General features: G+C 44.8%; 1 protein-coding gene and 1 long non-coding RNA gene across 2 annotated transcripts; one reads left to right on the plus strand and one right to left on the minus strand.

Annotated features, from left to right (window-relative positions):
- Positions 1-5141: 5141 nt before the first annotated feature.
- On the minus strand, positions 5142-6196 carry LOC130200353 (uncharacterized). Its single transcript, XR_008832992.1, has 3 exons — positions 5994-6196; positions 5730-5854; positions 5142-5600 (listed from the first exon to the last, which is right to left on the minus strand). It is a non-coding gene; the product is annotated as an uncharacterized LOC130200353 (long non-coding RNA).
- A 17100-nt stretch (positions 6197-23296) lies between these two features.
- Positions 23297-26212, plus strand: LOC130200344 (uncharacterized). Its single transcript, XM_056424561.1, has 3 exons — positions 23297-25459; positions 25561-25717; positions 25858-26212. The coding sequence occupies exons 1-3, from the start codon at positions 24925-24927 to the stop codon at positions 26006-26008; spliced, it is 843 nt and encodes a 280-aa protein (XP_056280536.1). The 5' UTR covers positions 23297-24924; the 3' UTR covers positions 26009-26212.
- Positions 26213-26717: the final 505 nt, after the last annotated feature.

Genomic DNA, 26717 nt, shown 5'->3' on the forward strand with positions numbered 1-26717 from the left:
GATTTAGGAGTTCCTCAAAGTATTCTTTCCACCGTCCAACGATGTCCCCTGTCCGGGTCAGCAGCTCCCCCCCCCCCACGCTGAGAACAGCCTGGGGTAGACCCTGCTTTCCCTTCCTGAGCCGTCGGACGGTTTGCCAGAACCTCTTTGAGGCCGACCGAAAGTCCTTCTCCATGGCCTCCCCGAACTCCTCCCATGCCCGAGTTTTTGCTTCCGCGACCACCGCAGCTGCAGCCCTTCTGGCCTGCCGGTACTTGTCAGCCGCTTCAGGAGACCCCTGGGCCAACCAGGCCCGGTAGGCCTCCTACTTCAGCTTGACGGCTTCCCTGACCCCCGGTGTCCACCACCGGGTTCTTGGATTGCCGCCGCGACAGGCACCGATGACCTTCCGACCACAGCTCCTGTCGGCCGCTTCCACAATAGAGGCTTTGAACATGGTCCACTCGGATTGCATGTCCCCAACCTCCCTCGGGATGTGTGAGAAGTTCATCCGGAGGTGGGAGTTGAAGACCTCCCGGACAGGGTCCTTGACCAGACGTTCCCAGTTCACCCGCACTACGCGTTTGGGCTTGCCAGGTCTCTCTGGCCGACTCCCCCGCCATCTGATCCAACTCACCACCAGGTGGTGATCAGTTGACATCTCTGCTCCTCTCTTCACCCGAGTGTCCAAGACATACGGCCGCAGATCAGATGATACGATTATAAAGTCGATCATCGATCTCCGGCCTAAGGTGTTCTGGTACCAAGTACACTTATGAACCACCTTATGTTCGAACATGGTGTTCGTTATAGACAAGCCGTGGCTAGCACAGAAGTCCAATAACAGAACACCGCTCGGGTTCAGATCGGGCAAGCCGTTCCTATGAATCACTCCCCGCCAGGTTTCTCTGTCATTGCCCACGTGAGCGTTGAAGTCTCCCAGGAGAACTATGGAGTCGGCAGGCGGTGCCCTCTCCAGGACCCTCCCACCGACTCCAAGAAGGCGGATACTCTGAACTGCGGTTTGGTGCATAAGCACAAACCACAGTCAGAGCTTTACTCCCCGCAACCCGTAGGTGCAGGGAGGCGACCCTCTCGTTCTCCGGGGCCACCAGACGCCGCCAGCCTCCTCCTGGGTCTGGCTCCGGGAGGGTGCCAGTTTCCCTTGTCCGGGCGAGGTAGCTGAAGCTCGTGTGCTGCTTTTCATCAGGGTTTTGAACCGCTTAGTCTGGACTCTCACCTGAGACCTGTTTGCCTTGGGATACCCTAACAAGGGCTAATGCCCCGGACAACATAGCACCCAGGATCACTGAGCTTTTCAAACTCCTCCACCACGTTAAGGTGGCGATTCATATTATTATTAATTATTGGCTCACATTGAGATGAAACTGAAAATGTTTTGGGTGAAGCTGAATGTGTGAAACTCTTAAGCATAACTGATTAAATATTCACAGATGCCTGGCTTCATTTTTATAGTTGATTTCTAGAGGACAAAAGACAACAAGTTGTATCTTTAACATATAGTGTTGGTTTCCTATCTATTTCCATAATTAGTTGGAATGCTTCAGCAGTCAAACTATTGTTCTTGTCTTCTTTATTAAACTTTTTATTATTCTATTTATTCCGTACCCTATAGAGGGGAAAGACTTTTCATATTTCAAATGTTTCAAATTTTTATATCTTTAAATACTTTAATGCTATTTTTGGTTCATCAGATCCTATGGAGAAAACTTTAAAAAGCTTACAGTATCTTCATATTTTCAGAAAATTCAGCAATTTAATTTTGTAAATGTTCACATAGATTTCCCCTATTGTATATTTTCAAATATTTATCTTTTTCAAATTTTTAAATGATTAATTTTTTTTATGGAATAAAAAATTAATGGGATCCAATGGTGGAAATCTTCAAATCTGCTTAAACTTGTTAAACTTTAAAAGCTAACAATTCCACCTTTAAAATGTTGACCAAATTGTTAGCTATAACTTTATTATTCAGCTTTTTTTGATAGCTCTTATCGTTATTTAACTGTCCCCGTTTTAGTTTTATGTGTTTTTCCGCTCCTCCTGGAGTTTTCAATGGGTGTGTGTGGGGAAGTCTAGAGCTGTGACACATACTGTGAGTTTATCTTTATGATACACCTTTAGGTCGTTTTAATCACATCCAAGAAAAGAGATAACATTACTCCTTCATGAGCTGCTCTGCACTAGCTCTCTGTTAAATAAAGTTAGTGTCCTAACTTACAAAGTCTTGATTGGTGATGCACCATCATATCTTATAATTAGATCTGAATCAGGTTCACCTGGTCCCGCCCCTAGAGATGCTGCTCTACACAGCAAAATCCGGAGTGTCAATTCAACACCAATAGAGTTAAATTCAACACTTTGAAAGTGTCTATATTGGTCCACCCTATTTTGAGTTAAAACTACACTTTTAAAAGTGTTAAAAGATCAACACTGTGATCGAGTTGAAGCAACTCTCTCAATAGTTGACATTTAACACCAGTCAACACAGGCCAGTGTTGAATTTACACAACACTAGTGTGCAGTGTCAGAATTTAACACTATCTGTATATTGTTTTAACACCAACTAGAGTTGCTGAGCTATGCAACACTATAAAGGATTTAAAATTAAACTCTGTATTTTACTCTTGTAGAGTTGATTTATATATATTTTTTAACACTGTAGGGAGTTACAATCCTTAATGCTAGACATGGTACAATTTTACTTTGGAATTCAGTATACTCCTATTTAATTACAAAGAAGAACAAAAATACAAAAGTTTGTTCAAATAAAACTTTTATTTTCAAGCCCATCACAAACATAGCATTTGCATTACAATAACATTTCTTAAATGACAGCCTCAACAGCACAGGTCACACAAAACAATAGCACGGGGTAACACAAAACAATAGCACAGTTCACACAACATGGCAATGTGGCACAATGTATATTTTGTCATCCATCTCATTAGATAACTGTTTATCATAGGGTCTATAATAAATCAACTCATCAATAGAAACAACAGAAAATGAATCATCCCTCTCCTTGATACAATAAGCACTGAAGTGCTCATCAAAATAGAGTGTATCAACTGTGCAAGTCAAAATAAAAGCATGATCTTCATGTATAATGATACTGGTGATCTTTCCAAAAACAGGAACTTCCATATTTGTTTTCATACAAACATACATACCAATTTGATACTCTGTTCCATAGTTCTTCACCCAATTGGTAGTTGACACATCAGAGTATGCATTCACATTTAACATTGCAATTAATGCCTCACCACACTCCACGCTATCAATCACTTCCTTCCTCACTGGACCAAACTCAAACCTCTGAAAATTTAAATTCTTCCAGTGATAAGCTAGCTGTCTCTGGTGTCGTTTGACCAATGTTTTTGTTATATTTTTGAAATTTTTGACAGATCTTTAAAGAAATTGTGTTTGGCCTCAAACCTCATGCACCATACATGAAGGAGGCCAATTTTACGAATGCACCTTGGGTAATGGATCATAAAATGATGCTTTGGAATAAGTCTTTTCTCAGGAAACAAATATTTGAATAGCTTGTGGTGATCATTAATTAAATGCTTCAGATAATATGTCATACCGTTAGTCACAACTGGTGAAAACACTATATTCACAATTTGAAGCAAGAGGAGGAGCAGGTTCCAAAAACTGTTATTTCTTTCAACTAGATCACCAAAAATGAGAGGAGTGTTTCACAAGGCACCATGACTGGATAGCATTCAATCCAAGATCTTTGCTCTCATCCATTTTCAACCCACTTGGTCTGTTTCTTCTCTCAGTAAAACCATAGTTGAAACTTTGAATTCTCTGTGACAATGACTCCAAAGATAAAAGTTTCTCCTTGACAAGGTATTGAAAGACAAGTTTCAGTTCGTACTACACCTTCAAGCAAGTCATGCATGATGTCAACTGCATAGTTGTCAGAGATGTGAAAAAAACGCAATGTATTGAGCAAGCATGTCTTCTTGACACCAAATGTTGTCACTAACATAGGATTTTCACGTAATGCTGAACAATGCTCTGCATGGATGTTTATTGTACGAAAAATCTACAACAATATGTTGCAGAAAAAGACTCAACATAACCAAACAGCCCGTGTAAACCAAGGTTATCACCAGTTACTTGAATAATAGACCCTAGCAATGGTGAGTCAGAGAAAGGCACTTCTATTCCTTCATTTTCTAGTTTTTTAACATCATCAACGAGAGGCTTCAGTATTTCATCAAATCCATACTTTTTCAGGTCTTGTGAGTGAAAAAGAGCCACAACATGAATATTCATCAACACAGAATTGTATTTTGGGGGCAGGTTCCGCAATATAAAGTAAATACAACCAAGTTTGTGTATCCCCTTCTTTGAACCTAAGGGATTTGCGGTCTCGAAATCATCATAATATAGTTGAATTTGTAAAGCATGTTTTTGCTGGCAAAACAAATCATTTTTTTTAAAGTATGACCCATCACATATATCTTTAAAAAATCCTTCTTCCTCTTGTTTGGCCTGCAGGAAACATTCACAAATTTCACTATTTTTGAACAGACTTCAGGGTTCCTAAGATGGGTACATACACAAACTTATCCGTTACAGGGATCTGATTGTAAACTCCTGTTGTTCGATCTCTACGACATCAAATCGCACCCCAAGAACATACTCAACTGGCTCAACTATTTCCCACTTTTCCTTGAAATACTTCTGTCGTTTGGCTCTTGTATTTAAGACTGAGAAAGGATTTTGTAGTTGTTCAAAACAACTGTCTAGCTTTTTTTCAAAGTCTGTTCCTTGCATCTCTGAAGTGCAGTTGAGAACTGAGTCTCTCGTTTGACTGTGAATATCGTTTACAAGCTCTTCCATTGACCCGACCATTGATTGGATAGTGTTCTCAGCAACACCTGATGATTGCAACTGTGCTACAACAGAACAACACATGTTTACCAAATTATGCTTGTCAACAGAGACATTGGTGGTTACTGGAATATCTGTACTGACTGCATTTGAAGTTGAAGGCTCATCTATTATTTGAGTGTCCATACTGTTAACAGTATTTGTTGAAACAGTGTCCCGTGCAAACGAATAAGGTGTTTCTTGAACCCTGAATAAGTGCAAAGAATAAAGAACATCCCGCTGTCCACATTTCAAACGTAATGTCTTTCCTGGATATAAACCATGGTAAAATCTCAAATGCTTACAAAGCAACATAGAACTTATGTGGTGTAACTTGCAGATAAAACAAATCAACATATTTGCAGCCAAGGATGTGTGTCACCTCAGATACTTGTGTTCAGCAGTCTTGCTCTGAGCTCCTTCACACGAGGACTTTCCTTGGTACTTCCCACATCAATGTTGAACACAGTTGTTTGGATGAATGTGTAGATGCTGTTAAGGGATTCGTGGTAGTGAACACTGAAGATGAAGTGGGCCTTAAAGAGTTCATCGAAAGCTGCCAGGGACGTCTGAGCCTTGCAAGGGATGGCCTTGTGGTCAACGATGACATAGAATCTTTGGATGTTGTTCTTCTCTTCACCGACACACAGGAGGATGGGTTGTCCTGGTTCCAATCTCTCAAGGAAGGTCTCAACACTGGCGCCAATCTGGAAAAAACAGAAGCATGAAGAACAATTTTAATGGCCCACTATATTACTAAAAACACATGTGCCTCTTCACAAAAAGAGGCATTGTGAAAATAACTAAATTAACAAGCATATTAAAACATTGCATACCCTCAAATATCTCACAACATGTTTGATTGCTTGATGCGAGCTAATTTTAGGACTCTTGGGTCCTTTTGCAGTAGGGGGAAGTAGGTGAACCAGCAGTAGGATGCTTGACAGGTCACTGTCCCAGCCTAGGGGGAAACCAGAAGAAAGTAGAAGATTTAACAAAGACTTACATGTGAAAATAAATATATCCACATTATGCTCATACAAGATTTCTGAATCAGGCAAGTAAATTAATGTTTAAAAAAGATAATGAACGATGCTTACCAGACGCATCTGAGGAGTGATGCCCAGACAACAAGTCTTCAACATTCTCATTAGAATTCTTGCAGTTTGCCAGGATCCTGGGTTTGAAGAAAGTGGGCTATTTTGCCAAGAATCTGCCAGAAGCCTCCTCTCCAAACATCATGGCAAAGTCTTGGTCAATCTACAGAAGAAACTCCGTAAATCCCTGCAACCGTGCTGAAAGTGTAGTCCTTAAATGTACATTGTTCACTTTAAAAATAAATAAAACCAAATGCGTTTCTTACCAAGCCAGGTGTATTGAGAAAACGTGGGAAAACATCCAGGACTGTAGAGGAGTCTTGCTGGTCTTGTTGAACTACCGTCTGACGGTATTGAAATGTTGCCCTCATTTCCTCTTTGACAACCGATTCATCAGTTGTATGTTTCAATATGGAGATTGCCTCACGGCATTCCTCGCCAGACAGTTGATTGTCAGTTAGGAGAAAATCTCTTGCTTTTTGGTCCAGCTTGATAGGTACAGGTGGTTGAGCATCTCCGAGATAGAACTGCAATGTTGCGCTGGACTGTCTTTATCCTCCAGGCCAAATAACCAGATCCACTGTCAGCATCATAGAAGTGCTCCTATAAAATTCGAGAAGAAAGAACAAAACTAAACATCACTGATGGGTCACAGCCAAACAAGGCAAATTCAGAATAACCTCCCTGCATACATTGTAGTATAAGCCATTCATTTACAAACTTACATATCCATTTTTTGAGTAAGGATCCCGAGGTAAGGAAATAGAGTTATAATGCCAAGAGCGTATTTTGTTCGTTCGCACATAGGGTTGGTGGGATCCTCCTTAAAAGTAGAAAACATATTATTTTTCAAACTTTAAAATGTTAAAATGTCAAACTAAAATAAGTATTATTATCAAGAAGAAAGCAAAAAAGACAGTCATCTCTAAAGTAAACTATATTAATGCAAACAAATGATTTGTGTTATCATGATAACTATTAGTCTTTTTGTTTACAATTTGGCTTCTTTTGCACTGATCATACATCTGCCGGTTTTCCCATTCGCTAATTAATTTGTATAACTTAATTGCTCCAATATTTTTGCTCCAGAAATGAGATTATATATATATATATATATCTCTCATTTAATAATGTGACAGGGTTCTGTAACAACTGCATCTTATGCTATGAAGAAAAATAGATTTAAGATCTGCACCAGTGAACAGAAAATGCTTACCCATGAACTTCAATCATGTCAGCCACCAGTAGGTTTATCATATGTCACCGGTGACCATCCGTCAATGTCTTCATTTTGTCATATTCATGCAACACCTTTTCTCCCCTGGCTTGGACTGAAGAACATCTCTCACCATCTAAAAATAAAAAGAATCAGACAATAAGTTATTATGTTAACCTTTACGGCAACAAGAGCACTGCTCGTTTGGACAATGTCTTTGGGTTTCAGTTTTATTCACAAATGTAATGTGCTATATACCGCTTCAGCTGATTCCCGATCGTCGTGGGTCCTTTTCCTCCCACCATCGTTCTCAAGAGTTATTGTTGCATCAGATGAATCAGAAGGCACAGAGGATACGGTGTCTGACACATTCGACTCAAAAGAAATTTCTGCTTGATCTGGTTGAAGCACAACTACAAGACAATTCAAAGAAATACACAAACAATTGGTTATACCGTCACAACTCTACAATACTAGTCAGTAAAACAGCTCACAGTACATTACAGTTGATGATCCTCATTTTTCCCGAACAAAGCTAAGTCTTACCTCCAGACTTTTCTGTGGACACATTGACGGTAAGATCCCCTGCTTGTAAGAGTTCCTCAAACACATCTGCATCCACCTCTGTCCCTGATTGATCTGTCAAGTGCAAGTCTGTCTGTAGAGGAAGACCTAACTTTCCTATTACTGAGAGAATATCAGATTTAGAAAAATGGTCCTTTGTAAACTTCTATTGACACTTTTATTATTATAATCTGAGCAGTGTGCAGAATATGTAATATAAATTCCCCATCATACACCAATTGTCCATTTTGACTTGCTCACAAGACATAACAATTGGTCAACATAATAAAAAAACAATTGGGTAGGCGAGGCAACCAAACATATTACTTTAAATAATATAAAAAAGACACTATAACATGAACTGACATTCAAGCAAATAATTAGTTTACTCCAAACAGATATGGCTGTGTAATAAACAAGTAATACCAACCTTTCTCAATAAATGTATTGTAGTCTTCATAGCCTGCTTCGGTTTCTGCCACCTTAACATACTTCTGACTTGAACCAAATCTCACCTTGACCAGCATATTGTCCTACAAAGAAAAGAAAAAAACATTCATAAAAAATCTAAAACTCATGTTTTGTTTTTCCCTTGCCTTTTCTATGCCACCTAGCGTCGGCAGTGTGCGACTAAATCAAATTAATGTGCATCATACTTGTGTGACTAACTATTTTAAGTCACTTAAGCCCCTTTCATACTCCAAAATGTCCTGACCTGGCGAATGCGCCCGCTTTCATCGGGTTAAGCGGTTTATGGACCCGTTTAAGGAAAACTTCCTCCAGTCGAATTAAAGATTATCCGTGGCTCCATGATTCGGCGTGGTTTGCCCAAGTCTGGGTCCGAATTTCGATCACTTTGGGCGGGTTGAAAATCTAAAACATTCCTCCATAACGGGCGGGTACCCTGGTGGTTTCATGGCCGACATCGGGACATTTTCGCCGGGTAAAGCGGTTTCGGAGGCGCTATTGAAAACTCCTCCAGCCAAATTGATGATTATGCGTCGCTCTATAATTTGGCGTGGTTTTCCCAAGTCTGGCGTCCAAGTTTCGATCACTTTGCGGGTTGAAAATCGCGAAAGATCATCCGTAATGGGCGGGTAACCTGGCGGTTTCATGCCGACCTCGGGACACGCTTCGGGTAAAACGCTTAACAGAGCCGCTATTGAAAACGTTGGGAGAGTGGCAGCGCCTTGACTTCTGCGACTGCATGGAGCGCCCGGCTCTCCCATCCTTCACTTAAAAGAGCCTGAGCCTGACCTTCTGTTTAGCTAACTATGTGTCGGCCAGAACAACAAGCTTGCACATCTCTTTACGTCTCCATTGTGCAGACATGTTTGTCCAAAGCATGTTTTAATTACTCTACTCCTTCTGACATTTGCATTTTTCTGGTCACGCATTATATCGACACACACAAATGCTAGCACACGTTCTTGACTGTACATGCTAGCTTAGAACGTTAGCCACATGGCAGCCCTACCCACAGACATCGACACACGGACATACAAAATAACTTAAATTGCAAGTAGATAATGTACAGATGATAATACATTGACTTTCCATGTATTTCAAATAACTTCAGTTTAAATTTGAACCAAATCTACGAAAGTGCAAAGAGCAGAGTGGAAACGTGGCTTACCCCGAAAAGTCCCGACACTAACAGGAAGTAAAGCTAACGGAACAGTGAGATAAATGCAGTCAACATAAAATGCTCGACATTTCACGACAACCCCACATTTCTCTTTATTTAAAAGTGTCTAACCTTAATATGAAGCCCAATATACTTGTTTAAATAATTTAATAACACACATTTGGGAAATGGCAGTAATAAACGAAAAGAAAGAAAATAGTGGACAACATAGGATAATTTTTAACCTGCCTTTAAAATAAATGTCTGTGCTCTACCATTACAGAATTTTAAAAATTACAATCACGGTTCATAATATAACGTGATTGCAACGTGTGTTGATTATTCTAATTTCTTAATGAGAAAATATCCCTATTCATCCTACTTGGCTAACACCACAGTCTTTGGCTAGCTAAACATTCTTTATCCTATTCGGTTAGCTAAACCTAGTGAGCTGGATAGCTAGCTAATGTTAGCTAACCATCAAGGTTATACCTATTCCAACGTTAATGTTACCTGTAGAAATACACACTAGGGTAGAACATTTAATGAAGAGACATATGCGGAGACATACTTACACACGTATCATCCTAGTCACAGTTGGAATGATGTCTGAACATGTCCAGTCCACAGAAAAGAGTCAGAGTGTTTGTCTGGCTGCGTGAAACAATCTCCCGCCTCTTTCAAACATGCAGCCTTCTGGGGGATGGGTAACACTAGCTGTAGTGTAAAATCAACACTGTAGAGTTGTTTGCAGATTATGACATTTGACTCCCTGTATTAACACCAACTCATTTTGAACAATAACTCTCTTGGAGTTGATGAACACTAAACCCGAGTTGAAATAACTCTATATTTTAACACTCAACCCTAACACTGAATATCCAACACTTTTGATTTTGCTGTGTAGGCTTAGAGGCTGCTGGGGGATGCTTAGGATACACTGAGCACCTACCTCCTCTTTTCTCTCACCTTATGGATGAATTTACATCTCCATCACACTTTACTCTGATGTGAGGTCAAAGGTCAGGGATGTTTTGTGTGGAGATTTTAAAGCCTTCTGAGGCACATTCGTAATTTTGTGATATTGGGCTGTATAAAACAAACTGAATTGAAAGGAATAGGAAATTATCCTTTAACTTATTTTAGGAATTTATGTTTACATATTTGTAAGCTGACGACATGATATTCCTGGAGATGTATTGTAGAACATTAGTGGTCCGGTCAGGCTCCTGCAAAGCGTCACCGCTCACAAGGTTTTGTTTTCCAGTTTTAACGTAGAATGGAAAAAAGCCATAGCGAAGCCAGAGATGAAATGGGCCTTGCGGTTGGCTGAATGACAGTTCCAGAGGCCTCCTGTGACAAGGTGCTGGGTGTGAGTAGAACGGGTAGGAAAGATGTTTCTTTATAACTTTAAACTGTCGGAAACAATTCTGGAGGAAGTATTCACATCATGTACTGAGGTAGAGTTACAGGTACTGTACTGCAGTATGTAAACATGATACATCACAAAGGTACATATTGTACTTTTTACTGTAGGCTACTACACCTCAGAGGTACATGGTGTACTTTTCAGATGACAGTTTTTCTTCCTCTTTCTGTGTCATGACTTATTGATTTCACTTCTGAGTTTATTTTATTCAGGTTCTCCCTAAAAAAACCTGTCCTCACTCATTGATAAACCTCTTGAATATTACAGTTCAATATGAGATTCTTAAGATGTATACATGTATTGTATTATTCTGCACAGACGTCCAGCAGCTGTTGGTGACTAAACCAGAGGTTCCCTCTGAGCAGCATGACTGGAGCTCCAGTCTGGACCAGGAAGACCCAGAGCCCCCACACATTAAAGAAGACCAGGAGGACCCAGAGCCCCCACACATTAAAGAGGAACTGGAGGACCCAGAGCCCCCACACATTAAAGAGGAACTGGAGGACCCAGAGCCCCCACACATTAAAGAAGACCAGGAGGACCCAGAGCCCCCACACATTAAAGAGGAACTGGAGGACCCAGAGCCCCCACACAATAAAGAAGACCAGGAAGACCCAGAGCCCCCACACATTAAAGAAGACCAGGAGGACCCAGGGCCCCACACATTAAAGAGGAACTGGAGGACCCAGAGCCCCCACACATTAAAGAAGACCAGGAGGACCCAGGGCCCCCACACATTAAAGAGGAACAGGAGGACCAGGAGGACCCAGAGCCCCCACACATTAAAGAAGACCAGGAGGACCCAGGGCCCCCACACATTAAAGAGGAACAGGAGGACCCAGAGCCCCCACACATTAAAGAGGAACAGGAGGACCCAGAGCCCCCACACATTAAAGAGGAACTGGAGGACCAGGAGGACCCAGAGCCCCCACACATTAAAGAGAAACTGGAGGACCCAGAGCCCCCACACATTAAAGAAGACCAGGAGGACCCAGGGCCCCCACACATTAAAGAGGAACAGGAGGAACTCGGGATCAGTCAGGAAGGAGTGCAGCTTCAAGCGCTGGAGGAGGCTGGTATCAAGTTCCCATTTGCTCAGTTCTCAAAGTCCACTAAAAAAAAAAAACATTTGAAAACAGAAAGAGATGGAGAGGAAGACGGATCCAGATCAGATCCAGATAGTCCTTTACAACCGACTGCTGATGAGAATTCCCAATCCTTTGAATGTGAGACTGATAACAGTAATGATTGGAAGGAGACTCAGGAACCTCTGTCTCATTTAAACCCTTTGCAAAACAATGAAGTACTTGAAAGTGACGTGGACTGTAATACTGGAAAAACATCAATGAGCTCCTCTGGAAGCTTTGGCCACAAGAGACATCCGAAGAGACACTCTGGAGTCAAAACAGGAGAGAAACCAATCAGTTGTTCAGTTTGTGGTCTAACATTCAGACGAGCACACAATCTGAAACGACACTCAACTGTCCACACTGGAGAAAAACTATTCAGTTGTTCAGTTTGTGGTAAAACATTCAGACTAGCACACACTCTGAAACGACACTCAACTGTCCACTCTGGAGAAAAACTATTCAGTTGTTCAGTTTGTGGTAAAACATTCAGACAAGCGCAGAGTCTGAAACGACACTCAACTGTCCACACTGGAAAAACAAATTAGTGGTATATTTTTCTTTAAAAAATTCTCTCTTCTCTGTGATTTAAGAAAATCACTATTGCATAGATAAGATCATCAGAAATAAATGAGACATGGTTAAATACTTAAAAACCGGAGGGTTGAATAAATAAGTTCATTCAGCTACGTTGTTGTTGTTCATGATAAGGTTGAAGAAGTTTTCTGCAAGTCTTGACTAGGGCTGCAACTAACGATTATTTTGATAATCGATTAATCTGTTGATTATTTTATCGATTAATCAATTAATCGGATAAAAAAACAAAAACTTTCATTTTCAACCCTTTATTCAAAACAGGGTCCGTACGGTCATGGAAAACCTGGAAAAGTCATGGCATTTTTAAATGGCTATTAGCAGGCCTAGAAAAGTAATTGAAAAAAATAAAATCCCAAAATATTTGATAAAGTAATGCAAATTTGTTTTATTCAAATGTTAATTTACACGGTATATATACGGTATGCTTTGGAATTCTCATTGTTATTTTAAATACTACATCTTCTCACTTTGTCACGTATAGACAGAGTTTTCACAACATGTTTAATCATGGAAATGTGGTTTAAAGTCATGGAAAGGTCCTGGAGACCCACTGGTCACCATGGTGATGAACCTGTCCACTGGTCAGCATGTGATGAACCTGTTCACTGGTCACCATGGTGATGAACCTGTCCACTGGTCAGCATGTGATGAACCTGCTCACTGGTTACCATGGTGATGAACCCGTCACAAACAGACTGACAGCTTTCCTCTCCTGAGCAGTGGTCCCCATGTGGCCCCGCCCCCTGAACAATATCAGAGACGCGTTCAGATTTATTATTTTTTTCACCTGGCCCGCTGCCGTTGAGATTGCAGTGAGACGCGGAAAAAATGTGAAGTGGTGCTCTTCGCAATAAAACATCTTTGATGGGACGTGTCGCGTCTCGGCTGTTAATATTAATCCTATTTCAAAAGGGGGAAGGGAGCGACTTAACATGTGTTTTAGACAGTGAGAGAGAGAGGAAGATAAAAGGACAGAAAGAAAAGGTTGTTTTTGACCTAGAAGCTGGCTCGACAATCTATGTTGACGCCAGAGTACGCAGAGGAGGGCCAGACGAATACAGACCAATAGATCAGATAGCAGTAGGTTTAGAATCAGAATGTGGACTGTCTAAACTATGTGCATTTCAACAACTTGACATGACCGACAGGAATGCAAGGACAGCTAATGACTTATTAGAACAAGATGGCACTCGATATGTTGTTAGCAAAAGATGGAGGACTCTGCTCCAGCTTTGGCCAAAGTTGTTGCCCCTTTATTCCAGATAACAGCCCCGAACCCTCCCGAACCCTCAGCCCGATACGCTACCAGAAGAGACCTCAGAAAGGTCCCCCATGGGATCTGTTAGCCAAAGAAATACGAAGCTATGTCCAGGGAGCGACAGGTAGGCAGGAAACACTGTTTCAACAGGTGGAAGGAGCCATGGAGGAGAGGCACGTGGGACCAGACCCACAGGAGGAGGAGGTCCATCCAAGGAAGGGGGACGAGCCACGGCTGACTGGACCTCACCTGGTGGTACTGGCCACGCCCACCGCAGTGAAGAGAAACCACACTGGAACCACATCACACACTGCACCAAGGCAGAAGCACCTGAAGGAAGGCCAGAGGAGAGGAGAGGAGACTGTGGCAGCGGGGGGTGTTTAAGCTCGGCTGCAGAGTGGGTGGAGCGGGGGTGTGGTTCAGGGAACGGTGTCTGATTGTCATCAGCTGGTCTGATTGTCATCAGACCAGCTGATGACAATCTGGGGTTGTGTATCTGCGAGGCTCTGTCCCCATAAAGGAGCTGGACAGGAGGAAGAGGGGAGCCATGAGCAGAGACACAGTCGGCGGTCAGAGCGCTAGAATAAAACACGTTACCAACGTTCCCTCTGGTTGCGCATTCCTTGGGGGCTTAGGGGGCAAACCTACCGGTGACGGCCACGAACCTGTCACACTGGAGCCAAACGTGGGACCCCTTTAAAAAAAAAAAAATTTTTTTTTATTTTTTAACAAAATATATATTTTTTTTTCCGCCTCAAATGGAGAGCGTCAAACAAGACCCAGATCTGCCAACCCAGCACGTGATGTTGCTGGGGCAGATGCTGTGTCAGATGGCAGCAACGATGAACGACCGGGCGGAGGCAGACCGGCAGATACTGTGGAGGCTCCTGGGCCAGGCGGAGGAGCAGACTCAGGCCCTGGAACTGCTCGCCGCCCAGGCCGCGGCGGCTACACCTATCCCTTCCCCCTGGCGGGTGGAGCTGAAGAAAATGACGGCGGAGGACGACACACAGTCATTTTTGGAGACGTTCGAGACGGTGGCGGAGACATGCGACTGGCCAGCGGGGGAGTGGGCGGTGCGCCTCCTGCCCCTGCTCACCGGGGAGGCGCAGACTGCGGCGCCCGGCCTTCCCCAGCTTCACGCCACAGTTACACGGACGTGCGGAAGGCGGTGATTGATCGGCTGGGGCTGACTCGAGGATCACCGCGGCGGCCGCGAGACGACGATGGGGGCTGGCCGCCATTCGTGATACGCCATAACGGCTGAGGGACGCCACACGAGGTGGCTGCAGCCCGGGAGCACAAGAGAGGCGCAGGCGGTGGCAGAACGGGCGATCCTGGAGCAGTTTGTTGAGGGTTGCCGGCGGAAACGACATGGGTCTGCTGCCACCGCCCAACATCGCTGGAGGCCGCCACGCTGGCGGAGGACCACCTGGCGGTGCACCCGGCGCGCCAGGCAGACAGCGACGGCGCAAGGCTCGTTCGCCAGGCCGATGCAGACCCTGACGCGACCCATACCGCCCCAGTAAACAACGGCACCTTCCCAACCCACAGGTAGTCCCTCAAACGCCAGGGCAGGAGTGTTGGAGGTGCAGCCCGGACACATCCGGGCGGAGTGTCCGGATGGAGGTGGGCCAGGTGATCCGGGTTGCCGCTTCTCCAACACCCTCCCCGGGTCCGGGAGCGACATATGTACCGGTAAGAACCAGGGGTATACATCAGGCAATGGTGGATTCCGCTGTACACAGTCTATGATCCACCAGAGCCTGGTTCGACCAGGGCATTGGTGGAGGCATTGTGGGTGAAGATAAGGTGTGTGCAGGGGGACATTCACGAGTATTCCATAGTGTCAGTGGAAATTAGACATGGGGGTAAAAAGCATAACGTGAAGGTTGCGGTTAGCTCTACGCACCCTTAATCTTGGGAACCGATTGGCGGGCTTTGATAAGTTAATGGGGAAGACTGCGGGGTGCGTTCACGGCAGACAGGGTCATGCGCGGTGTGCGCCGTGCTCAGCGGTGACGCGAGGTCGTCCGACACTGCAGACGGAGGGGGAACCGTGGAGCCCTATGGCGACTCCTCCGCCCGCTCCAGTTTCACTCCATGGAAGATTTTCCACCGAGCAGTCTCGGGACGATACTCTACGCTCAGCCTTTGACCAAGTGATACGAATTGATGGTCAGCTGGTGCGCCTGACGAGCGCAGACATATCCGCACTTTACATTGATCAGGGACAGACTGTACAGAGTGAGCCGTGACATTCACACAGGGCAGGAAAGCACCCAGTTGCTGGTGCCGAAGAGCCGCCGGGAAATGGTTTTCCAGGTGGCTCACTATAACCCGATGGCTGGTCACATGGGGTATGATAAAACTCTGGACCGGATAATGACCCGATTTTATTGGCCGGGCATCCGGGCGGATGTGCGCCGTTGGTGTGCGTCCTGCCCGGAGTGTCAATTGGTAAACCCTCCGCCATTCCGAGGGCACCTTGCGCCTCTGCCATTAATGGAGGTTCCATTTGAGCGAATCGCTATGGACCTCATCGGGCCATTTCACCGGAGTGCACGCGATATCGCTTTGTGTTAGTCTTCGTGGATTACGCAACACGATACCGAGGCGGTGCCCTGCGCAACATTTCTGCAAAGAGTGTCGCGAGGCGCTGTTTCAGGTCATCTCCGAGTCGGAATCCGAAGAGATTCTGACTGACCAGGGCACCCAGTTCATGTCAAGAACACTGAGAGAACTTTACGGGTTACTGGGCATCAAGTCTATTCGGACCAGTGTAGTGTGTACCACCCACAGACCGACGGTCTGGTGGAGCGCCTGAATAAGACTTTGAAGTCCATGATCCGTAAATTTATTAATGACGATGAACGAAATTGGGATAAATGGCTTGACGCCTGTTGTTTGCAGCACGGGAGGTTCCCAGGCCTCCACGGGATTTTCGCCTTTGAACTTTTGTTCGGCAGGACTCACGGGGGTGCTCGACCTCATTAAAGAAAACTGGGAGGAGGGGCCGAGCACCAGTAAGAACGAGATCCAACACGTCCTGGACCTGCGAGCAAAACTCCACACACTGGGTCAGCTGTCACGTGAGAATTTGCTCCAGGCCCAGGAGCGCCAGCAGCGGCTGTACAACAGAGGTGCCAGGCTGAGACAATTCACACCGGGAGAGAAGGTACTTGTATTGCTTCCTTCTTCCAGCTCTAAACTCGCCAAGTGGCAAGGGCCCTTGTGGTCACACGGCAGTGGGGATGTCGACTATGAGGTGGTGCGTTCTGATAGGGCGGAGCTACACAGACTTACCACCTCAACCTCCTAAAAGCATGGAGGAGGCGGAGTCTGTTTCTCTGGTGTCCTCGGTATCTGAGAGAGGAGCTGGGGCCTGAGGTCCCAAAATCCACCAATCCGCCTCGCTCCTTTGTGAAGACCGCTCTCCGGGACCCAGAAAACAGACATTGCCCGTTGCAAAAGCAGTTTGCTGATGTGTTCTCTCCTTCCAGGATGCACAAACCTCATAGAGCACCAGATTGAGACTCCTCCGGCGTGACGGTGCGGTTACGACCTACAGGTTACCTGAACACAAGAGAAAGGTGGTTCAGCGGGAATTGGCTGCAATGCTGGAGATGGGGTAATAGAAGAGTCCCACAGTGCCTGGTGTAGTCCCATTGTTCTTGTGGTCAAGAAGGATGGGTCTATGGACTATCGCAGGGTGAACGATGTGTCACGGTTCGATGCTTACCCAATGCCCGGTCGACGAGCTCCTGGACCGACTGGGCACTGCGCGTTTTTTACGACACTGGATTTAACCAAGGGCTACTGGCAGATTCCTCTGTCGCCAGAGTCTAAGGAAAACGGCCTTCTCCACTCCGTTTGGTTATACCAATTCACCACGCCTTTTGGGTTGTTGGGCCCCAGCCACCTTTCAACGCCTCATGGACCGGGTGCTGCGGCCGCAAGACGCATATGCTGCCGCCTACCTGGATGATGTGATCATACACAGCACCACCTGGGCGGAGCATGTGCAGCGGGTGGGCGCGGTGCTGGAGTCCCTGAGGCAGGCGGGGCTTACGGCCAACCCGGGAAGTGTGCAGTTGGACGGAGGGAGGTACGGTATCTGGGGTACCACTTGGGCGCCGGGCAGGTGCGCCTCAGGTGGACAAGACCGCCGCCATCGCAGCCTGCCTGCGGCCCAAAAAAAAAGAGGTGAGGCAGTTTTGGGGCTGGCGGGCTATTACAGGCGGTTCATCCGAACTTTGCGGAGCTGACCAGCCCCATGACTGACCTGACCTGGAAAGGTGCCTCAGATCCGTCCAGTGGACGGAGCGGTGCCAGTTGGCGCTTGAGGAGGTAAAGCAAGCTCTTGGGGAACCACTCCTCCACACACCTAACTTCTCTCTCTCCCTTTACTCTGCAGACTGATGCGTCGAACAAAGGGCTGGGGCCGTTTGTCCCAGCAGGTAGAGGGGTTTGACCGCCCGCCCGTGCTGTACATCAGCCGCAAGCTGTCGGAGAGGGAGGGCAGGTACAGCACGGTGGAGAAGGAGTGCCTCGCCATCCGGTGGGCGGTCGATTCCTGTGCTACTACCTCCTGGGACGCCATTCACCCTCTGGTCGGACCACGCCCGCCCAATGGCTCCACCGCATGAAAGATACCAACGCCCGAATCACTGTGGTATCTGGCTTTACAGCCTTTTAATTTCAAGGTGATCCATAGGCCGGGGACACAGATGGTCGTGGACTTCCTCTCCCGCTCCCGCCTCATGGGGGAGGGAGTAGGTTAGTCGATGTTGGCCCGGCCTAAGTCGGGCGGTGGAGGTATGTGGCAGCGGGGTGTTTAAGCTCGGCTGCAGAGTGGGTGGAGCGGGGTGTGGTTCAGGAACGGTGTCTGATTGTCATCAGCTGGTCTGATTGTCATCAGACCAGCTGATGACAATCTGGGGTTGTGTATCTGCGAGGCTCTGTCCCCATAAAGGAGCTGGACAGGAGGAAGAGGGGAGCCATGAGCAGAGACACAGTCGGCGGTCAGAGCGCTAGAATAAAACACGTTACCAACGTTCCCTCTGGTTGCGCATTCCTTGGGGGCTTTTGGGGGCAAACCTACCGGTGACGGCCACGAACCTGTCACAGAGACCATCACGGCAAAGCCCCACCGGCCACAGAGGAGAGGAGAAGCAAGGCGTGGCCAATCCACACCAGAACACCAGCAGCCGGCTGAGGGAGCTGGAGAGGGGGATGACCTTCACACTCACAGAAAGGAGAACAACAATATGGAGAGCCCAGCTGAAAGAACAATGCCCGTCTCATGGAACCCCAAGAAGGAGACGTGGTCCCTAGCAATAGGAGGTAACAGCCATTATCGGACTAAAGGTCAGATTGACCTGCGATGATGTCGGGTTGCCTTCAGTGACATTAGTAGAGTGTAACCCTTATAAAAGGGCATTTCTGTTTACTTATGTGATGTGATAATAATGGATAACAAGATATAAGCAATAACGCCCCCAAAGGACCCGACCCCAAAGAAGACCTGCAGCAGCTCATGCATTCATCCACCAGGTGCTGGTAACCTGAGGCATGAGCGGTTCCTGCTGTACGCAAAGTACATGAACCAGAAGAGTCAAAGGAGCAACAACATGTTCTGTCTGGTGAGAGACTTCTGTCTCCCAAGGGGGGAATGTGCTGGTTAAAATGGTTCAAATTGTGTGCTTCCACAACATATATACATAGGGTGTATTAAACTTTTACATTGTGTTATATTAGGCTTAAATTACATCTACAAAGATGATTGAGAGGGCACACACAGCTCTCTCCCTCAGACAAGGGTCAACAACGCCAGACAGAGATAGACCCAGCGGCCTTGTGCTGCTCCAGTCTGAACCGGTAGAGAGGAGACTGCAGAGAGGACCAGGAGGCTCTGACACACTAACGATAAGAGAGACGAGGGGGGAGACGTCAGCAAGAAACCTCCACATTCCTTAAAGTAACCGGCGTGGACTGGGACAGAGGTCACACTGAGTGACGAGAACTAATGGAGAGGATGGGGACGATGGTGAGCAGATAAGTATCAACGGCGACGGATCCGAGGAAGAAACCGAATTGGACGCTCCCTTCCTGTACACATAACTTGCTAAGGTTTGATCATATCCCATATAGTGCACACAAGCACACACTTAAAGAGGCGGGAGACTGTTCTGATAGGGAGTTTTTTTTTCATACTGTTTTTGTATTAGCATACTATGTGCTCAGAGGAATATCCAGTAGAAAGGAGAGGGTTACAAATACCTGGAGACAACGGTTCTCTAGTACGAGGAATATAAAGATCCTGGATATAAGAGGGTTCAGCTTAGCTTCTTATGACATCTATCAAGTTTTTGGATATCACACTACACTTATTTCTACTTATAATGTTCAGATCTCCACCCTGTCACTGATCGAGCCAGTTCTTCTAGATTTGTATTAAAATTGAGTTACAGAATGAATTATGTAAAAATGGGGATTGTTAATATTAATCTGATTTATTGAAGGGACCGTAATGTCTAGGTTCCGGCAAAACATCAGAAGAGACGGCACTTTGCCTGTGAGGAGAGAGAGATATTGTGTCTGCAGCTCAAGGGCAGCTACACGCCTGACAGTATTCAACATTCACATATGTTATCAGTATTTACACATACCAAGAGGCACGGCCAACAGACAGCCCCCACCCGGGGGTAAGAGTGAATTCTCATGAGATGACAAGAGTCAAGAAGATCTCAGGGGGGGTGGGATATGCACCTGTGACGAGATCTGGGTATAAAAGATTGAATCTTAATGTGAGGAGAGGGTGTGGTTTTTGGGCCTCGACTTGCATGTTGAGGAGAGCTCCCCGTGTGATTGCAATCGCTGGTGAGCGTTTGTACTTTGCTTTTGATCAGTGAATAAACGTCTCCCTAAAGGAGAGAACTACAGCGGACTGTGGATCGTATTATTGTTGAAGCTCTTCCAGGCTGCCAATTCTGAATTACGTTACACGGCCAATCAGCGTTCAGATGTGAACAGCGTTTGGGAAGTTAGGTTAGCTTGAATGTTAGTCCGCTACATCTGCTGCTGTCACGCTGCACGGTGTAGCGATACTAACGAAGTACCCGTACGTTAAAAACGATGTGATTTAGCATATTTTTAGGATCGACACTTCATTAAAAGCGATCAGAGCGCACGCTGCTCCGCTCCGTTAAATGCTGTCCGCACGCGCAGCGCACAGAGCGAGTGGCGTCGTGGCTTATCTCCGTTGCCTTTCTCCGTGGAAAAATATTTTCCACTATCCGCCACGGAATAAATAACCACGTTTTCTACGTTATACTCTTGTGGAAATGCCACACACGTCGTGACATGTATCGCCCTGGTGTCTGGGGTCATAACGTCACCCGGAGGCGCACTTATCTCCGTGAATGTCTCCGACTATGTGAATGACTTCCGCATCCAGCGCCACGTGAGCAGCAGCAGCCAATTAGATTCATCAACAGAGGAGCAGCTCAGCGCTGATTGGCTCACAACGCAGCGTTCTGTCCGCCCTCTGCTGCGTCGCTCTGCGCTCAACTCTTCTTTGTTTATACTCTGTGACGTATTGAGACGTAATAATCGCAGGCACAACAAATGAAATTCGTTGCCAACTATTTTAATAATCGATTTTTATCGATTCGTTGTTGCAGCCCTAGTCTTGACCCTATATGAGTGAACACTGAGTGTTTTATGAGTTCACAGTCTGTGACATCACAGTCGAGGGTTACGCAGGTGTGTGTGTCTGTCGATATAAAAAAAATTAACTGAACTGAATATGTGATCATTTGACCTGAAGCACGACTGGGCCCTGTTTCTCATCCCTGGCTAACGTAGTTAGCTGGATCATTTTCAGGATGAGATCACAAGTGAGGCTTTTCGCTTCAACAAAGCAAGTTTGGAACTAGAATGGGCACTCGTTAGAGCGCATACCTTCGCATATCACAATATTGAGCATTGAATTATGTACATTTTGGCATTAGTTGCATGCCAATTGGATAAAAATTGACCGCTATGGTAAAAAGAAGATTTTGACCCGATCGATCCCAAAATCTAATCAAATGGTCCCCGGATAATAACCAATCATCCCACCAAATTTCATGCGATTCGGTTTAATACTTTCTGAGTTATGCGAGTAACACGCATACAAATAAATTATTCAACATTTGGAAAATACAGCATCAGTATACTGTGTAGACTCTATACTGATGCTGTATTTTCCGACTGCCAGAGAGGGTTACTATGACAACAAGCTTGTAATTGAAGTGTCACAGTGTAGAACAACACACCCTGTTCTTACTCCCTTCACCGCTGTCTGATCCAGAACTCTGGATACATGCATGACGACGGCATTCAGATCATAAACATAACACTTTGAAACATCAAGCCATTAAATATTATACATACTTTATGTATTAATATTTAATGTGTTCTGGGCACGTGTGTCAAACCAGTTTCTTCTTCCATAGTGTTGTAGTATATTTTTCATTACATCGTATTTCAAGATCTCTAAACTGGCGGTCCACATGTGGTACGCTTTACCTTTGCATTTAAAATGCGTAAGGTTATGTTTTGATCGCTGTGTATTTATTTGTATGCGTGTGTGTGTGTTATTCGCATAACTCAAAAAGTATTAAACCAAATCGCATGAAATTTGGTGGGATGATTGGTTATTATCCGGGGACCATTTGATTAGATTTTCGGATCGATCGGGTCAAAGGTCAAGGTCAAGGTCATGAAAAAGTCAAAATCTTCTTTTTACTATAGCACGGTCAATTTCTATCCAATTGGCATGCAACTAATACCAAAATGTCGCTGCGGCGAAGCTATGCGCTCTGCCGAGTGCCCGTTCTAGTTATTAATTAATTCATATTATTATTAATTATTGGCTCACATTGAGATGAAACTGAAAATGTTTTGGGTGAAGCCGAATGTGTGAAACTCTTAAGCATAACTGATTAAATATTCACAGATGCCTGGCTTCATTTTTATAGTTGATTTCTAGAGGACAAAAGACAACAAGTTGTATCTTTAACATATAGTGTTGGTTTCCTATTTATTTCCATAATTAGTTGGAATGCTTCAGCAGTCAAACTATTGTTCTTGTCTTCTTTATTAAACTTTTGTATTATTCTATTTATTCCGTACCCTATAGAGGGGAAAGACTTTTCATATTTCAAATGTTTCAAATGGTTATATCTTTAAATACTTTAATGTTATTTTTGGTGCATCAGATCCTATGGAGAAAACTTTAAAAAGCTTACAATATCGGCATACATTCAGCTAAAGAAACAATTCCACCGTTAAAATGTTGACCAAATTGTTAGCTATAACTTTATTATTCAGCTTTTTTTGATAACTCTTATAGTTATTTAACTGTCCCCGTTTTAGTTTTATGTGTTTTTCCGCTCCTGGAGTTTTCAATGGGTGTGTGTGGGGAAGTCTAGAGCGGTCGTTTTAATCACATCCAAGAAAAGAGATAACATTACTCCATGAGCTGCTCTGCACTGGCTCTCTGTTAAATAAAGTTAGTGTCCTAACTTACAAAGTCTTGATTGGTGATGCACCATCATATCTTATAATTAGATCTGAATCAGGTTCACCTGGTCCAGACCTAGAGATGCTGCTATAGGCTGATAGGCTGCTGGGGGACGTTTAGGAAACACTGAGCACCTATCTCCTCTTCTCTCTCTCCTTATGGATGAATTTACATCTCTCCATCACACTTTACTCTGATGTGAGGTCAAAGGTCAGGGATGTTTTGTGTGGAGATTTTAAAGCCTTCTGAGGCACATTCGTAAATTTTTGATATTGGGCTGTATAAAACAAACTGAATTGAAAGGTATAGGAAATTATCCTTTCACTTATTTTAGGAATTTATGTTTACATTTTTGTTAGCTGACGACATGATATTCCTGGCGATGTATTGTAGAACATTAGTGGTCCGGTCAGGCTCCTGCAAAGCGTCACAGCTCACAAGGTTTTGTTTTCCAGTTTTAACGTAGAATGGAAAAAAGCCACACAGCTGAAGAAGCTGGATGAAAATGGAGTGGGCCATGCCGGCTCTCCTCCGCGCCCTGAAAGGTGGTCGTACCTGAGATGTTCCAGGGACAGTGAATATATTTCGAGTAAAACATTTTCATGCAAGATAAGCTGGAAACGAAGGATAAGCAGAATAATGAAATTCCCGAAAATGTTGCGTGCATGTGTTGTGAAGCTGCAGGGAGCCGATCCAGCCTCATTATTTTTTGCCTTACTTTTATGGCTGCCATTATTTAAAAAAACATCTGCTGGAAGGAGCTCTGGAGATAATGCTTTCATGAACTTTAGATAAAAGCTACAGCACATTGCTGCAAACTGCTTTAGCATCGCGCATGTCACATCAAACAAACAGCCATATCTCTACCTCTGTTCCTCATTAATGCATGTAATAGACAGGTATTACAATATTTGAAAGAAACAGGATTAAGCAATAGAATTTAAAGCACTGAAATTTTGAATCTCCCTTTTGTTTTGTTTTATTGATTTTGTTTTGTGGTTATTTTGTTGGGTTTTGTTTTGTTTGTTTGGTTTTGAAAGGGGATAGGGTACTCTGGTCCACGCTCCACTACAGTAGGTGGCGGAAATGCACCGTTCACTGGATGCCATCTGCCAACAAATTTAAGAAGAAGAAGAAGAAGAACGGAGCCAACCGGAAGTAGACGGAGCCGGAACTCGGCCGTCGCAGTGACTCTTCGTATTCGGGACCAAACCGCGTGTGTCCTCCTCCCGCCACGTGACCCTGTCCGAGTGGACGCGGCGTTTAGGCCGCAAGGTGAACATCGAAAAGTCCTTTAGAAAATGAATCCCGCTCCACAGTCGCGCATCTACACAATATTTAGTTCATAAAAAAGAAAGAGTCGTGCTTAGCTACCAAAAAAAAGTCTGTCGCTGAATTTGCCGTCGATTCTCGATGCGACTATGTTTTATGCCGAACTAGTTTCTTCAGAGCGTAATATGATCTTGGTCACGAGGGGTGGCACGGTTCGACACGTGATCGGTCTACACCAATGAGGTAGCTGCTTTTTGTCAACAGAATGGCAAGATGGCGTCCTCGAGCAGTACGGAAGACGAAGAAAATACACCGGAATATATTAATAAATCAAAAAACAAACTTTGTTTTATGCATATTACTTCAGTCAAGCACGAGGAGGTACATTATTTCACCACTACACGATGGAATACATACAGGACAAGCCTCGGGTTGGACGGTGAGTCTCGGGACGTGGCTGAGAACTTCAAACACTGTGTCGATGTGGAGTTTGACAATATTCCCGAGGATGCTGGCTTCCATCACACGTGCTACCGTAGATTTACGGACAAAAAATCCATGGCAAAGGTGGAAAGACGTCTCGCACGTGAGAGACAAGAAGCGACGGAAGACCACGAGGCCATTCCATCAACTTCTAGCGGCACGAGTCCAACAAAGAAACTGCGATCCAGGTCAGGGCTGCCAATCGCAGGCTCTGGCCCCGTTCTTCCTGCCCTGTGCATAATTTGCCAAAAAAAGGAGAAGTTCGTCAACCGAGCAGGCAAACGACAAAGGGATACTCTGTCAAAGGCTGAAACATTAACAGCAGGTAAACACACACACACACACTGTGGTTGAGTGACTGAAAGGTACAATTATGTGTGAGATATGTCAACAAAGTCATTGAGCTATCCTTTTTGTTTTGTTAAGGCCAATTGCAGAAAGCTGCCGAGTTGAAGGAGGACCAAAGTATTCTTTTGCATATACAAGACAAAGACTGTGTGGCTCTGGAGGTGCAGGACCACAAAGGCTGTTATAATCAGTACACCAGGTTTTTGATGAGGCCTGAAAAACCAGAGAAAGAACAGTAAGTTATTTATTATATGGCATTTCAAGGAGCTACTAACTTAACATTGCATAAGTAAACATTCAATCCGCATTCTGTTGTATGTGCACACAATCACAACACATATTCATTTATTTCCTTCTCATTCATATGTGTTCTAGGAATGAGCCCACGTTTGATGTCAGCGATAAGATATTCTGTGAAAGGATCATTCGCCAAAGGCTGCTTGTCAACCAAGAGGTGCTGAGAATGGGCCAGCTGAGGAAGGCCTTCATTGAACTGGTGAAAGCAAATGAAGGTCTTGATGTGTGACTGTTAAGGAGGGTGTACAGTCTGTTCGTGTTGTTGAAGACCTGCAGTGTGATCATGAAGAATGTGACAAGGGTGTTTTTACATGCACAACATGCTGCACGGGAGCATAAAGCTGTCATCATCAAGAGCTCTGACACTGATGTGGCAGTCATTGCTGTAAGTGTGCAGACAGATTTCCCATGCAGTTTATATGTTTTCACAGGGACTGGCAGGACACGTATCATTGACATTACCAAGGTGTCATCAGCTTTGAACCAGTGTGTGTTCAGCCTTGATGAATTCACACATTCTCTGGGTGTGACTCCACAAGTGCCTTTTATGGCAAGGGGGAAAAAAAGACATTTTCTGTTGCATGTGAGAAAGGTGAGTACCTAAAGGCTTTTAAAAGTTTAGGTACTCACTTTAACTTGGAGCAGTCAACATTTGCACTTCTTTGCCAGTATGTGTGCCACTTATATGATCAGCCAGCTGCCGATAATGTCAATGAAGCTAGGTACAAGGCTTTCTGTATGGCATCATCAGCCTTGCCAGAAATATGCATTCCCCCAACTACTGATGCCCTCCAACAGCACTGCAAAAGGGCAAACTACCAGGCTGCAATAATGAGGTCCTGTCGCAAACAAAAAATAAGTGCTCCATCACCTGCTGGATATGGTTGGCAAATAGAGGATGGGACCTTGCACATCACCTGGATGACCAGAAATCCGGC

Source organism: Pseudoliparis swirei, chromosome 10, assembly GCF_029220125.1.
Source record: "Pseudoliparis swirei isolate HS2019 ecotype Mariana Trench chromosome 10, NWPU_hadal_v1, whole genome shotgun sequence".
NCBI classification, from domain to species: Eukaryota; Metazoa; Chordata; class Actinopteri; order Perciformes; family Liparidae; genus Pseudoliparis; species Pseudoliparis swirei.